Here is a 15,228-nt window from a genome sequence, read left to right on the forward strand (position 1 = left end):
TAGTTCTTGACTGTAACTAAATTATGTTTTCACTTGAAGGTAAGTGGGCACTCCACGCCGGGCCTTGCGAGCCACTCGACTCTCGACGAGACGAGAGCTGAGTTCTTGTGTTTGTATCCTTTTTCGGGGTGCTGCCAGTCAAGCTTCCCCTCGCTGCATCTCGCTCTATCGCACGCGAAGCAAATCGCATCCGTCCGTCCCTTTCCATGCCACATTATTATGCGCACTCTTGTCAAGTCAAGCAACCACTACCCGTCCTCCACCTCCTGACTTCCGCTCAGCATAACCGACGAAACCTATTTATGAGAATGTATGACGAGTGAAGAGCACTCTCGACGAGACAATTTACAACGACGACAGCGCGCACGACGAAGTGCCAGACAAAAAGGAAAACACGAAAGGATCTCCTCAAGCGAAGAGCATATTCAGCCCATCAGCCAGCTGCTTGAAGTGGGCCAATCGGAAGCGCCTCATCGACAAGCGAACACCAGCAGTAGCAGCAGCAGCAGCAGCAGTAGGCGTGGCTTCGCAACTCTCATCCATTTTCTTTCTCACACTACCGTCGTAACCATGGTGGCACGACCGCACCACCGACACCATCGCCGTCCGTGAGTGCCGTTCGTCGTGCGGGACAGACGGAAAGTGTGCGCACCTTTTCGAGTGCCATCCGAAGAGGCAAAAGCCGGTGTCGGGCTGGGAGTGAGGGAGACTACGGACGTCGACAGGAGCCACTTTGCTATAGTCGCCGCATAGCTGATGATGTTTATGCTCGCGCTTATGTGTGCACGCACTCAAACTCGATGAGGATGGGCCCACTTCTCGGGTGGCACAGTGAGATCGGTGTGGGCTGTTTTGCTGTACGTACATATAGGATTTAGGCATACAGGTATCCTCCGGTTTTCTTCCGCATTATCGGTTGTTTTCAGCTGATTTTCTGTAGGTGACAAGTTTATGGTCTAATCACTAATCACATACAAACAATCAGCCCAGGTTCCCGATGGACAGCCTCCTTCACGGTGCACAGCTCAAGAAACTTTGCGTCTCTGCTGATTGTGCCTTCCGCCCTTCTTCATACCCAACAAATACCAGCATTTCGGCCTTCATGATAAGCTTACGCCGCTTTTCCTTCGGAACATGGACATACGCTTCTGAACCAAAAATCCTGAGATGCGCAACCGATGGTTTCTTCCCGCACCACAATTCATATGGGGTTCGATCGATCGAAGACGACGGTAAACGATTCTGCAAATAATTTTCTGTGCAAATAGCTTCACCCCAGAAGTGCTTATAAAGTTCCGCTTCCGATAGCATACATCGCATCATCTTTACAAGGTATCTGTTCTTGTGCTCTACCACAGCGTTATGTTGTGGCGAATACGGTGGGCCCATGCATTAATTATGTCACGCTAAATCGAGCAAAAAATTACCCCCTCCCCCCTATACCTAATGCATTGATTGTCACAAAATCTTAGACCCCCCCCCCTCCCTTCTTAGAGCGTGACATAATATATGCATCAACCCTAAAGCGCAATACTCACAGATTTTCTCATCAGCTTCGGACTTCCTCTGGAGCGGGTATACGACGGAGTAACGGCTGCAGTCTGTAACCCTCGTCAAGGGTGACAATTATTTACCACCCTTTTAACGTGTTTGGCATAAGCGTGTGTCTTGTCTGTCATGATTTGTTTTTTGAAAATCCGCCGATATAAGTTACGGGCAAATCACCCACGGCGCAGCTATTTATTGTTCAACTTACCCGTGCAGCAGCTGAATCCAAAAATGACCTTTCACCAACTGACAGGAAATGTGTAAGAAATGTCATGACCTACCTATTTATTATCCATCTCATATCTTCCCTCTCCTTTGGTATAAAAGTTATAAAAAGTATTTTTAAACAATAATTAATGATAATGCATTACTGAATCTTGATCCATCGCTTCCTGTTACCTCAATCCCAGGTCCCGCAGCATAGCCTTCACCCGGTGCTTGATGATCGGTATGCCATCCGCCGAGTGCAACTCGCGTCCTGTAATGATGAACAGTTCTTTGAACTGCTGCGTCCGGTGGGTCAGCTTTCTGGTGTGCTCTGTTAGGAAAATCTCTAAACACTGCAGCGCTTCCTCCGAGTGTAGATAGTGCAAATCCAACGCGTCCACATTGTTCAGCGTCAGCTTTTGCACCTCCATGATGGCATTCGAGGCCTTACTGCTGTACATAACGATTTTGGTTCGATGAAGCCAGGCAACCTGGACATAGTACTCGGCCACCCCGGCCATGCCTCGCTGAATGGCATTCCGTGCCTTCTCGTGGCATTCGTTTTTCAGTTCCTGGTGGTCCTGGGACATATTGCGGTATTCTTCGGCCGTTTTCAGGTGATGTCGTCTTCGCTGGATGACGGTACCTGCTCGACCGTTGGAGGCGGCGATGTTGAGGACGAAGGAAGTGGTTTCTATTTTTCGGCTTCTGCTCGCTTCATAAGGGCTTCCCGTTCGCGGGCGATTTGGTTTCTCAGCTCTTCCGGAATGGACTTGTTTAGGACGGTTATAGCAACAATCAATACGAAACTAACGATTTTAAATTGGCTCACTTCTTGACTAGCCTATTGGTCCCAAGCAAACGATTAACGTACCCCATTCTAGTTGAAATTCTAGTACTACGCAATGTTTGTTTTGATTCGCTATGAAAGTTTGACAGATAAAATGAGGGGTTATTGTTTTTTTTCTATGTTTCGAGGGGTGAATCGATAGCTTGGGACCGAACAGAGTACCAGAGCTGAGCCAAAAAGTTGAGCACGTTATTTCGGGACCTTCTAGTCTTAGAGTTACCTCTATGGTTATAGTGTCGCTGAATTTGTGGGCATGTCGGATTTCTACCAGAACTTTCTCGTCAATGATAGGATACATTTCGGCTAGCTTTTGACGAGTCATATGCGAGGACAGATCTTGCGGAGCTTGCTTAGCCCAGCCGTTGATTTCGCTTCGGTACGCCGGTAGGGCGTACTCCATTTCCATAATGTCGTTCAGGTTGGGGGAATCCTCGATGGTTTTTCTGAACAAAACGGGATACTTTTCCTTCGCTTCCATTTGCTGTGCCAATCGAGCATCTTTTTTCATAAAATCTTGTTTTCCCCCTGAAGCTATACATGGAATCCAAGAACGGAAAATACAACTGTTCTGCCATTTCGGTAGCCATGAAAACCTTTGTTCATTCATTGGTTAGTTCGTCTAAGGAGAATCCTTGAAAGTGGCGTGTAGCTGGCGTATGAGATTAATTCCTAACGTCACTTCCAGCACTTCGGGATCGTTTTGCAAATCTTCCGCTTTGTCTTTTCTTTTCGTTGTGTTCTGGGGTGATTTCGAGCTGACGGTAGACCGATCGATTTCGTAACCCCCTCCACCACCACCACTACCGGAGGGATCACCAAAAGGCACTTGCGATACCATTGTTTCATTGCAATCACATTCAAACCCGAGTAGGCCGCCAAGCGCACTGGCTTCCAAATTATCCGCTGTCTCGAATTCGTATGTATTTTGCTCTTCTAGCAAAAGATTTGCTGTCCAATCACCGTGCCCGTTGTAGTTCTCGAACAAATCCCACAGATACTGGACCGGAATCTGGGGATAGAGGATGCAAATTTCCGAGAATCTAGTGTTTTCATTTTTGCATCCTCGTCTGTGCCTGACCAGAGCAATCCGTTTCTTTTCCGATTTCTTCTTTTTGCTGGGCTTGACCGGCGTCACACCTGTGAAAATTCGTCCTCACTCGTTTTCTCAGAACGGCCGTCCCGGTCGCGTTATTATCTTGTGGTTTTGCCACGGCGAGGAGACGATTTTTGCAAATCCGTGCTCACTCGCATTCAGAACGGCCGTCCCGGTCGCGTTCTTATCCTGTTGCCTGTTTTTGCAAATCCGTCCTCACTCGTTTTCTCAGAACGGCCGTCCCGGTCGCGTTCCGATTTCCAATTTCCCTTGCAAGTGGGTGATTTGCCCTTTATTACCTATGGTCTCCAAGATTCCAGGTTCGTCTCCTGGCAGGATCGCCATAAATGTGAAAATCCGCCGATATTAGTTCACGGGCAAATCACCCACGCCGCAGCTAATCATTGTTCAACTAACCCGTGCAGCAGCTGAATCCAAAAATGACCTTTCACCAACTGACAGGAAATGTGTAAGAAAAGTCACCTACCTAGTTATTCCATCTCATATGTTTTTATTTTGGTCGCACGCTCATCACCAGTGTTGTTTTAACAAGTGTTTTAATGTATATTTTTAATCGTAGTTTTTGTCTTTAATTTTATTCAAATAATTATCTTAGGTGTTCTGGAATGTAGGGAAAAAATTATCGTTTAAATTGTTTCGCGTTTGTAATGAAGTTAGGTCCCGTTTCTCCTCCCGCTGCAAAATAAGGTGAAAGCATAAATTAGCATAACAGTCGAGCGCGGTTGCAGGAGAACGATGGTGATTTTGTTATTGTCGGTGATTGCGGTTTTCGTGGCGTGCGTCAGCTGGACGTATCATCCCCAGCATCGTTGGCTGTGTGATAGTGAAGTTCCCCCGAAAAGTGCCGACCCGTGGATTGTGAACTGGGCATAGTTAAGGGTGTTGGATTGCCGCCATTGGGAAGCTAAGGGTGAAGGAGTCTTTCGCTTTCCCGGCTAACCATAAGGGTTCGGTAAACACCCGCCGTCCTGAGTGCCAATACAGCCAGTCTCGCCATCGCAGGTAATCGTCAAGCAGGACGAAGGAAGCAGGCATTCCCAGAGGTGAGTCCGCCTGGGCAGAAACACTGCGGTGTCTGAAGGGATTGCCTACGGCGAGTAGGTAATCCGGTTATTCGTCACCAACGTCGCCGGGGGGTCCCGAAAAAGGAGCCTCGCTCATCCCCTCCGCTAAAAGTAAAGGACCGCTGCTGTCAGCCAAAAGTGAAGAAGAAGATACGCTCGGCACAGACCGTGTCTGGAGCCGATGTGAACAGAATCCACTGCCGCTACCATCAAAAGGCCCCACCGAGATACCGAGGATAGCGAGGAGGAAAAGGGAAGGTCAGGTTAGACAATAAAAGTACACTGATAAAATTGTGCATATTTCGTTTATGTGCCACACACATAGATTTTTGTAATGTGATTGCACAAATAAAATTTATGTGTGAGACATATAAATTGCTTTCAATCGACATTCATTGAATTTTATGTGTGGTCACACATAAACATTATGGCTAGTCAAAGATGGATTTAAATTGTCTATTCATACTTTTTACTGTCGATTATTTTGAAATATTTGGATTTTATTTTTGAACAGGAAATTTAAAACATTAACATTTATTTTCTCTTGATCGTTACAGCTAATCAATCAATACACCACAATGCTCACCGCAATGAAAACATTATCGCTCATGGAAAGTATCCGAGCTCCTTTACAGCGGATGCTTTTGTGTTCGGGCATTGCCGAGTTGGTTTTGCAGCATTTCCAAACTCTCCGGATGATACTAGCTTAGCGTTTTCAGTGATGTCCTATTTCAGCACCTGCACTTTTCAGATAGAAGTATACCGATCGCACGCCGCTGATGATGTGGGGACAAATAAAACATACGGCTTGTTGATTCCCATTCCATTTGTACTGTTCGCCATCGATCCGTTTCTGGTGCGTTTTGCTGCAGTGCTTCGGTTCCATGTTTTGACCGGGCAGCACCTACATTTCCCGCCGTCTAGATTTCAGCTGCTCCTTGAAATATTATAATTATACATACGTTTCAAGAATGTTTCCTCGTATTTACCTTCAAAAATATGCAATTGATCCTCTGGAAAATCCGAACATGCATCCTCAACATTTTAAAAACAGTGTTTTGTCTTCATTTTGAAATACACCATATTGGTTTTATGTGTGCACACACATTTTTTGTTATATGCCATTACACATGACGTTAATTTGGGATACACATAGTTGGCATATATAAAACACATGAAGTTCATGTGTTATTTTTAAAATTTATGTGTGGATCGTTTTATGAATGTTATGTGTGAAATCATATAAGTAAAATCTTTGCAGTTCTATCAGTGTAGGCGTCGAAAATTGCATTTTCTTATTGTTGTTTTGTTTCACCCAAATCTGAACGTCTTTGGAGGAAGTACCCTTGCTCGAGGCCGACCCGCCGGGGTAAATAGTACCAGCTATAGGCTGGCAGGTAAGCCGCAACTTACAAGTTATCCACCAATGCAATGTAGAAACGATTGCCTCTGGGTGTTGCTACTTACATCGGACCTCGCATCGGAGCTCCCAGGTTGACATGAATCTGGTCTCCAACAGCAGTCGATCTTGTAGTAGACGCCTTCGGAAAAGAACCCCTCCTCGACATCTTCCCCTCACAGCAGCAACCTCAAATCGATTGCACTTCACAAGAGTCTACCTTCAACCCGTGTCCCAGGGAAGATCAGCACCGCTTGTGCATCTCTGTGTCCGAACTTACGATGCCACAAGTGCTGGCACAGTTCACCGTGCTCTGGGTCTGCCAAGAACTCCCGTTCTGGCAATTGCTTCAGATGGTACAGACCTCCTTTCCGTTGACCCACCAAGACAGCTTCTTCTCCATTCAGCACTTTGCACTCCGACTTGTCAAACAACACTCGAAACCCCAAGTTGGTTATTATGCTCACCGGCACGTGGAACACATTCTCCAACATCACGTTCATTTGACCGCCTTTTCCATTCACAGAAACAAGCCGCCCAGAACCAACATCAAGCGACATGATGGATTAACCATCAGCCAGACTAATGGTCGTCGCTTTCGAATCATCCAGCTCTTCCAGAATTGTGGAGTTGTTCGTCATGTGGGAAGTTGCCCCTGAGTCAAGGTACTACACATCAGCTTCTCCAGGTACTCCAGCAGCAAGACACAACTCCGATTTAACAGCGATATTTGCTTGCTGAGAATTCTCCTTCTCCGCACGATCCTGTGCCATCTTTCAACAATCACGCCGGAAGTTCCCCTCCTTCTTTTTCAGTGCCAAACTGAACAACGCCTGCGTCTTACCATCTTTAATGACCCAGGCCGCATCAGCGTTTTCTGACTTCGGTTTTGTCACAGCATCCAACACACTTTCATGTCTTTCCAACACGATTTCACACGATTACCGCACGGAAAAATAAATCCACTTAATTCACTCTCGCGACGACAAAACTCATGCACTTTCCACGACAACTGGGCCCATAACCTCTTGGGATCAGGTTCCAGTGAAATAAATGGTCAAGTGTTTTATATAAAACAGGAAATTCGGGTTATTCTCGATAATGATGCGCACACATCGAGTTCACTTTGTTGATTGAATAAAATGGCACATCTTGCTCAGTGGCTGGTAGACAGCTGTAGACTGGTACGCATATTAAACTGGTAACAAAAATTACTGCCCAGGAGTTTGATCGAAAACTGCCAGGAGCGGATAGGCCGGGATTTTCGTTTCGAGCGTGCAGGATCGAATCACGACGTGCTTGCTACGGTGAAGCCATCGTGTAAACAAAGGAACTTATCCTGACAAGCAATGCTTACACGCTTATTCTGGTCAACTTAAAATTGAGTCGAATGTACTCATCTCAGCGGCAAGTAGGGCTACTCAAAATTGAGTTGTTGACTCACTTATGAGTAAATGACGTTCTCACCTAGACTGAGTCAAATCCACTCGGTGGTATTTTCAGTTGTGGAGAGGGTTTTTGTTTTGATTTTTATTCAAGGAAATGGAAATTACCTGCTCCGGATTCATTCTACTGGAGCAGAAAATGGAGCAGAAATGAAACGTTTCCCTAAGCAATTCGTACTTACCTGAAGGCATTTCAGCCGGTTTGGAGTAACATTTCGTATGAGGTTTTCTCCGACATGACTGGCATTTTTTCCAAGTCCAGGATGTTGCTGACTGAGTGGCTCAATTTTTGACAACTCGATACATCAGACGAAAGCGAGTACGATCGACTCACCTGGTGAGTAAGCAGAAGTTAGCGTGTACTGTGATTCTGCACACCCTTAGCTTGATTCAGTGAAATTATGAAAAATTTTAGTCAAAAAATGCCTTAATGGCAGCGTTTTTAATGTGTCCGGATTTTTCCGTGTTCAACCTTTACGTGTTCCATTTACGTGGATTGGATTCACAATGTCCTATTTTACAACGCTATTTAGGGTATTACTTTAAACAAAAATTACGTTATTTTGTTCAAAACAAGTTTCTTGAGAAATACAAGTTGATTTGACATCGATAGGTGATTTTGCAATAAAATGGTAACGGAAAAACCACAAGTGTTGTACAAGGTACAACAATGCGAGTGCTCAAAGGTTCAAATCGTGTCCTCAAACGAAAAAGTGGATCTGTTACCTCCCAGGCTGCTCCGAAGGGAATTCTCTTAGAAAGATATTCCCAGAGCACGAGGTCGCTTATTCTTGAACACTTTTATGCAACTTCAACCCAAGTCACTTACCTACCTTGGCAGGAGCCACACAATTGTCGGTGAACAGCTCCTGAACGAATAGCAACCAATCAATTTTTAGAAACTAGGTGGAGATGATCCAAAGTAGCGGTTCTACATGCGGACCAAAAAGAGCGAGGCTTGTACACCCCTTTTTGGGCACGAGAATCGAGAACAAAGAAAGAAGGAACGTGGGGAGTGCTTCCTGAAGTAATAGTAGCCGACAAATAGGTTTACATGCTTGATTTATTCGGCCCACAATGGGCTCTAGAGAGAGTTTTTAGAGAGAGACATTCAGGTGTACTTGCGCTTGTTTTTGATGACGATGAACTACGGGCCTACGGGCCTTCGCCGATCCGGGGTCGGTTCAATCAGTGAAGGTGAACGGCTGGTGCATACCGTGGGACTGGCGGCAACAGTTTGAACCCAGCTGGCAGGGGGCGTCTCGTCTGACCACCGGGGAACCTAGCCTGGTTCCACAACACCGTTTTCGTTGCTACCACTGGTTGAATCTGGGCACGTGGTACGATGGCTTGTTGAAAATGGCCGTGCGGTGCTCGACAATCGACCCTTTGTGGAGATCCAATGCTGCATGTAAATGCTGCAATGCTGGCCTTTCTGTGGAGAAAATCCTGCAGGATTCGATCCCGAAGGGGGGAAAAAGAAAAGGCGCGACTACGGACCTAATCCGGGACATTTTAATACCTTCTTAAAACGTCTTTCTCTCTCTCACACACAAACACCCTTTCACTCTCTCTCTCTCTCTTTTGTAATACTATCAATTTATCTAAATTACCTTTTCTTACAAGTTCGCACTTTTCGTACCGTGTATGGACGGCTTAAACCGAGGGGGGCGACATATCTAAATCTCAATTCTAGATGCTCAAAAAATCTCACACTAGCGAATCAATCCTCGAAAAATCATCTTTCAATTCTCGCATCTACTTGCATCGTGCTTCATCTTTTTGCAGGAAATCTTTAAAATCGACATAAATCTTCCTTCTATCTATTTACTCAGCGTGCGTGCGGCTAGCTACAGCAAAACACAATCTTTTCTGCATCGTAGATAGAGTCGTCCCCCTCGGCTTAAACGTTCGGAAGATAATCCTATTGTGAAACTAACACACAACTAGTTAGCTTTTAATTTAACATTCTGGAACGTACTTTCTAACCGTTTTTTAACGCTGTTCACCAAACACAGCCTACTTATAACGTGTTCGAGACTTACTACACACTCACAAGAAGCACTTCACTATCTTATCTTACAAAGCTTTAATTAATTAATTTTATACCCAACGCTCACTTCCACTCTCTTCAGTGGTCAGCGCAAAAAAAAAAAGAGCTACGGTTACTATGGATCATCTATTATATTTTTTTTTTTACTTCTATAATTGGAAGACCCGAAGTTTGTGGACCGGAATTCGTAACAGTTGGCAACCATTTCGACCAGGACGTCGATTAGTACTAAACCGGTTGGAGTCCGGGCTTAAACCGCTGTCAATAAACGACAAAGGTGAAATGCGTAACGGGTGCTTTTTGAATAGGCAGTTTGGCTCTGCGCATCACAATGACAGCTAGGAATTTCGGCCACCAGTAAGGCTGTCCAGTATTTTAATGGGATTTGGGAATCCTGTCTTACTCTGACAGGAGGGCCATTTGGGATGAGGAAACTTGTGGAGGAGCCTACAAGTAACTATTTGGAACCACTGGTTACAGATCATGTTGGTAATATAATGTTTGTGGTGTGAGGACGGGCCCGGTGTAGTGGTTAGCATCCATGCTTCTCACGCTTAAGGTCACGACGTCACCCGAAGGAGTCACGAATGACCTAAAATGTGTTTAAATGGGTATAATATGTACACAACAAATTTTTTTGACGTATTACAGAAACATACACGGATAGAAATCTCCTTATACCTTTTGGTAAATTTCTATATTGCTGATTATTCATTAAATGTATAAGTCAACTAATAAGCAGACACCTTGCAAAAAGTTAATGAACATCATGTGTCAAATGAAATGTATAAGCGGTCACACATACCTTTTATGCATTCTTGGTTTGTCTTATGGAATGTATAAGGCTGATGTTTTGGCAAAAATGAATAAGTTAAACCCATGAATAAAATAATTGATTTTCGTTCCGTGTATATCAGTCTAATTACAATTTAACAGTTTTATAAACAATTGAGCTTCAATAGTTTGACCATCAAATTCGATTTACTTTCCCACTGTTTCCAGCCAAAGGATCATCATGAGATGGGACGTGCGGCGCTTGGATCTCGTTGAGTGCTCTCTTCTTCTTCTCACACAACGCTCGGCACTCAAGTGTATACATATATGCATGTGTATATAGAGACAGAGAGCTGCTGCAACAGACTGGGGCTAGCACGATGAGAGGCACTTACAACCCACTCTTCTTTTGCCCCCGTCGTAATTTACGCGCATAGAGTACCTACTCTCTTCAGCTGCTCTCCGCTGGTATTGGTGCTTCGAATTGCGGGTATGAGAGCATGAAAGAGAATAGGAGGAAATGATTTTCCACCCGTCGTTGCGAGCTCTTTCCGCTTGATGAAGGGTGAATGTTTGTGTTTTTTTTTTCGTTCCTTCACAACAATGTTCTGAGCGATTTTCTCCTGGCAGCATAAGTAGAAGCTTGTTGTTACGGTTTTTTTTTCTGTACTCACATTTCGATTCCATTTATGATAATCACCTTTCCTCAACATGGACGTACAGAAAACCGGTTCGAAGGACTCCGAGGACCAACCGAACGATGTTATGGAACTCCATTAACGTTTTTATTACAAAGCGGCTAACATCCTGTGATCCTATAGCGGGGAAAGGAGCAAGAGCAAAAGGAAATTTAATAACATTTTCGATTACACTGCGTCACTCTCTGTGGTTGCATTAGTAGTAGACGACCCTGAGAAGCTATAAGAGCATTGAGCAATACCTAGGCCCTGCACCGCCAACTGAGATTGAATCATCGAGATAAGGAAGCTTTCTACATAAATACAGAAGGCCATGAGTTTCACTTCAATGCACACATGACATGCGATAAGGATGTTTCATTGTTTTTTTTTTGATCTTTGATTGTATCCCTCGGTTGGTCATAAAAGAGCTCGCAATCAAGGACTTCGCTCATTAGACCAAGGACGAGTACATTCAATTTGATTACACGAGTGGTGGACGGGAAATCGCGTTCCATCAAAGTGCTGTGGTTACTTTGTTCGTAATTGAGTGACTCTCTGATGACTACAATGGAATTTTTTGTGTTTACGGCCAACGGTGATAGCAATCAAACGGAGTCAAAGGATGTCATGCAAATGACTACCAGTAGGCTATGGAAATTCGTATAGATTTATTTCGTTTAAATACTAACACAACACGTGAAAAATAAATTGGCGCAGTGATTCCCTGTATTCCAGTTAAGAAAAAATCTTCATCTTCGTCCTCAATTGCTTTTGATAATATGTAGAACCTTGCACAAATTTTCCGACGGCTTAGCGGAACGGATACAACGTTCGAGCGATTCAAAGTCCACCTGTTCCAGCTAGCAAAAAAAAAAATACATTCAAAAACAAGTCATTCAAAATCACCTCTCCATACCTCATTGCAAGGATCCACCTCTCGATCCTGAGTTATGATATACCGCTCGGCAAACGCCACTATCCCACACCACGATCGGAAATCAATCGGAATCTCCTGATAGTACTCGTAGTTCAACTCCAGCAGATCCCGAATCTCGTAGATCTTATCCGACGTGCCATGGAAGCCCAAAGCCTCGTGCATCGCCTTGTCAAAGTTGGCCATCGGAATCAACCGCGTCACGTCGGCCAGAAGATTCCGGTAGCTTTCCACCTGTACGGGCACCTCCGTTTCCGGAATGGAGTCGGAATCGTTCGATTCCTGTACGGATCTCCCGTCGTCCTTCGGAAGATTGCGCACAAAGATCCGATGATAGAGCTTCTTCCGATCGTCACCGAGGACTACGTGGCGCTTTAGGTATTCGATGGGAGTCATTACTGGAAAAAAGGTAGGACATTTGAGTTTGAACCGTTACCATGGAAACTACCGCTGCCAGCCTACCTGATAGAGTTCTCGTATCCATTGGAAGTTCGAATCGAGCGGAAGATCTCGAATACTTCCGGGGAAGATCGATCCATTTTTCATGATCGATATCGTGAATGTCCAGGGTTTCCTCCAGCTGCCGAACGGCTCTGGTCTGGAAGTTCAGCTTATCCAGTGTGGCGGTGCGGAAGGCTTCTTGCATGGTGCGGGATCGCTGACGGAATTAGAGTTTGAGAAAATGTTGCCCATTCAAAATTGAATCACGGTACTTACGTATCGCTCGAAGACCGCTTCCACAATGTCGATGTTCAAGCCACGCCGCAGCAGACATAGTGCTTCCTCGTCCAGGAAGCTCTCCAGATACTCCACCGGTTCCTCAACGCTAACCCTCGGAGGCGTCTCGGTCGAACTCAGGAGGCTCCTCCCGTTTGGCACCAGCGAAGGTCGAGCCGAGTAATTCGGTGAATCCGGGTCGATCGTGGCAACCTGGGTCTCCGGATCTTGATTAGGCGTGAAGCTAATCGTCTGCGTCAACTGCTTGGACTTCTTCCTTCGCTTGCCGCGCCTCCGCGGGGGATCCTCCTCGCCATCCTCCATCGCATTGATACAGGTCATCGGAGTGGGTTTACCGCCCTCTTTGTCCGATTCCGCGCCTTCCCCAAGAACACGCTCCTCGTCAACCGTCTGAGGTATCTGGCTGTGATGCTGCATCCAGGAAGGATCCTGCAGCTGACTCGGGGACAATTCCGACGAAGCATTCCAGTACAGAGTCTCCTGGCTATGGCTACGCCGTAGATCCAGAATCAGTTGCTTCCGTTCCTGCTGGTTTTGGGTTTGTGGTTCCGGTGTGACACAGCGCCGTGTCAGGTGGGATCCGCCCACGCTCGCCCGGGTTCGTCCGCTAGCTACTGTCGGAGTCGGAGTCAACGGCCGGGAATCGGTATCGGTGTACCGGCGGAAAAATTCCTCCGGCACGTGCTCCGGTAGATCGGAATCCTTCGACAAGAGACGCTTGGCTTCGCCTTTACGGCCCAGCTTTTCGTTCGTACGGGCCTCGGTAATCCAAGCGTCCTTAGCTAGCCGCACTACATTCTTGACCTCCTGGGCGGCCGGGTGATTGCACAGAACGGAGCAACCTTTGGAATACGGATTGTACAGTCCACCGAAGGGGCGCAGCGCTAGGGGCACTTGACGGGTGATCGCACACGGTGCCAGGATGGCCGGGTCGAATTCTTTCTTCGGGCGGACGATGTGCTTCCGAGGGCTCGCGATTAGACCGGTTTTGGTGGCGATGTTCATGATGTTCCGCTGGTTCCTTCCGATTACGGCGGTGAAAATTTTCCGAATAATGTTTGGCTCGTCGTAACAAAGCTGGCGTAGGAAACCGTTACCATGGCGTGGCACACGGTCGCCATGATGATCGAGTGAGCTATTTATTGTTATCAAACAAAACTGTTTGCAACTGTTGAGTTTGCTTATTTCCTTCAAACATCTGTTGCATTGTTTATTTTGAAACTATTTTACCTGAATGCAGCCGTTCTAAATAATTCGATCAACAGGCATCAAAATGCAAACGTCACGGGTAGCATTTCAATAACTAACCATAATTAATCTTCATTAGAACAGATTTTGACAGTAATTTCACCCCTTTTTCATCAAACTCAAACCACCCGCGGAGACGGGTGGGGGGGAGGGAAAGGATTACACCACGGCCAACTAAATTCCCCTTTCTTAAGCATGAGCACGTGGCTCGGGTTGGAGATTTTCTGGTTTACCAATGGTGAAATATTCCGCCTACTTGAAAGCGCTCACACACACACAACGTGATGACACAGACTAAATCTCAATATCGGATTCGCCCGTCGAAATCCCCTCAATTGATTCAATCACAAAAATTTCGAGGTTAATTTTCAATTTCATTGGATTACGCGTAACAGCAAGCAGGCTCTGCTAAATGGGGGTGTTTGAGGAATCTGAAAGTAAATATTTGCACCGTTGCCATAGGGAAGCCGTTTGCTTGGTTGCTTTGCTCCTTCCAGAGCAAGCGGACGCAAAAAGAAACGAGGGTTGTTATCACAATATCAGTGTGATAAGTTACTTTTAAATGAGGTTTTTCACACCATGAGGGAGTTTGTAATGATGATCTAGCTCCTATACAGACAGGGAGATTCGGCAATAAAGGACGACGATGCGGAATGGTTGTTTATGATGTTTATGGGATTACGATTTTATGATATTTGAAACAAATAATGACACGGACAAGATTTCGCACAATCTTGATTGATGTAGTTCGGGACAAACATTAGGTATTAGATTTGTTAACAATATAGGGAAAAGTGAGGAAAAGGTCAACTTCCTGTTTCCAGATTTGCCATCTTTCTATCACGGAAAAAAAAGTGTCAGTTCCGAAACAGTTCAAAGTTTGAAGAGCCTGCACACCGCAGGGAGTCCCGAAGGCTACCGAAAAGGTGGGAACCGTGTAATTTGTACCTGCTGCATCAGGTGATGGCCAGATTCCTCATGTTTTAGCATTGTTGCGAAATTTTCTGTTGCATCTACTGTAATATTGCACCATTAGGTCCTTCGTCAAAGGTAGCCGCATGGGAAGTGTGAATCGTAATAGGTGAAACCCGTAAAACCTAGCTCTTTATTTCTGATGATATCATCTTCTTCTTCTTCTGACGCGAGTATTTTGCCTGCCTTTCCAACACGAAAG

At 45.5% G+C, this 15,228-nt stretch overlaps 1 protein-coding gene and 1 pseudogene across 1 annotated transcript; both read right to left on the reverse strand.

The window, feature by feature from the left end:
• Positions 1-1,929: 1,929 nt before the first annotated feature.
• LOC135707595 (uncharacterized) lies at positions 1,930-6,685 on the reverse strand (annotated as a pseudogene).
• A 5,210-nt stretch (positions 6,686-11,895) lies between these two features.
• On the reverse strand, positions 11,896-13,839 carry LOC135707626 (uncharacterized). Its single transcript, XM_065229488.1, has 4 exons — positions 12,786-13,839; positions 12,531-12,726; positions 12,051-12,466; positions 11,896-11,994 (listed from the first exon to the last, which is right to left on the reverse strand). The coding sequence occupies exons 1-4, from the start codon at positions 13,809-13,811 to the stop codon at positions 11,896-11,898; spliced, it is 1,737 nt and encodes a 578-aa protein (XP_065085560.1). The 5' UTR covers positions 13,812-13,839.
• Between the last annotated feature and the right edge of the window lie 1,389 nt (positions 13,840-15,228).

Source organism: Ochlerotatus camptorhynchus, unplaced genomic scaffold, assembly GCF_037179485.1.
Source record: "Ochlerotatus camptorhynchus isolate MF236.1 unplaced genomic scaffold, CSIRO-AGI_Acam_v1.1 ptg000314l, whole genome shotgun sequence".
NCBI lineage: Eukaryota > Metazoa > Arthropoda > Insecta > Diptera > Culicidae > Ochlerotatus > Ochlerotatus camptorhynchus.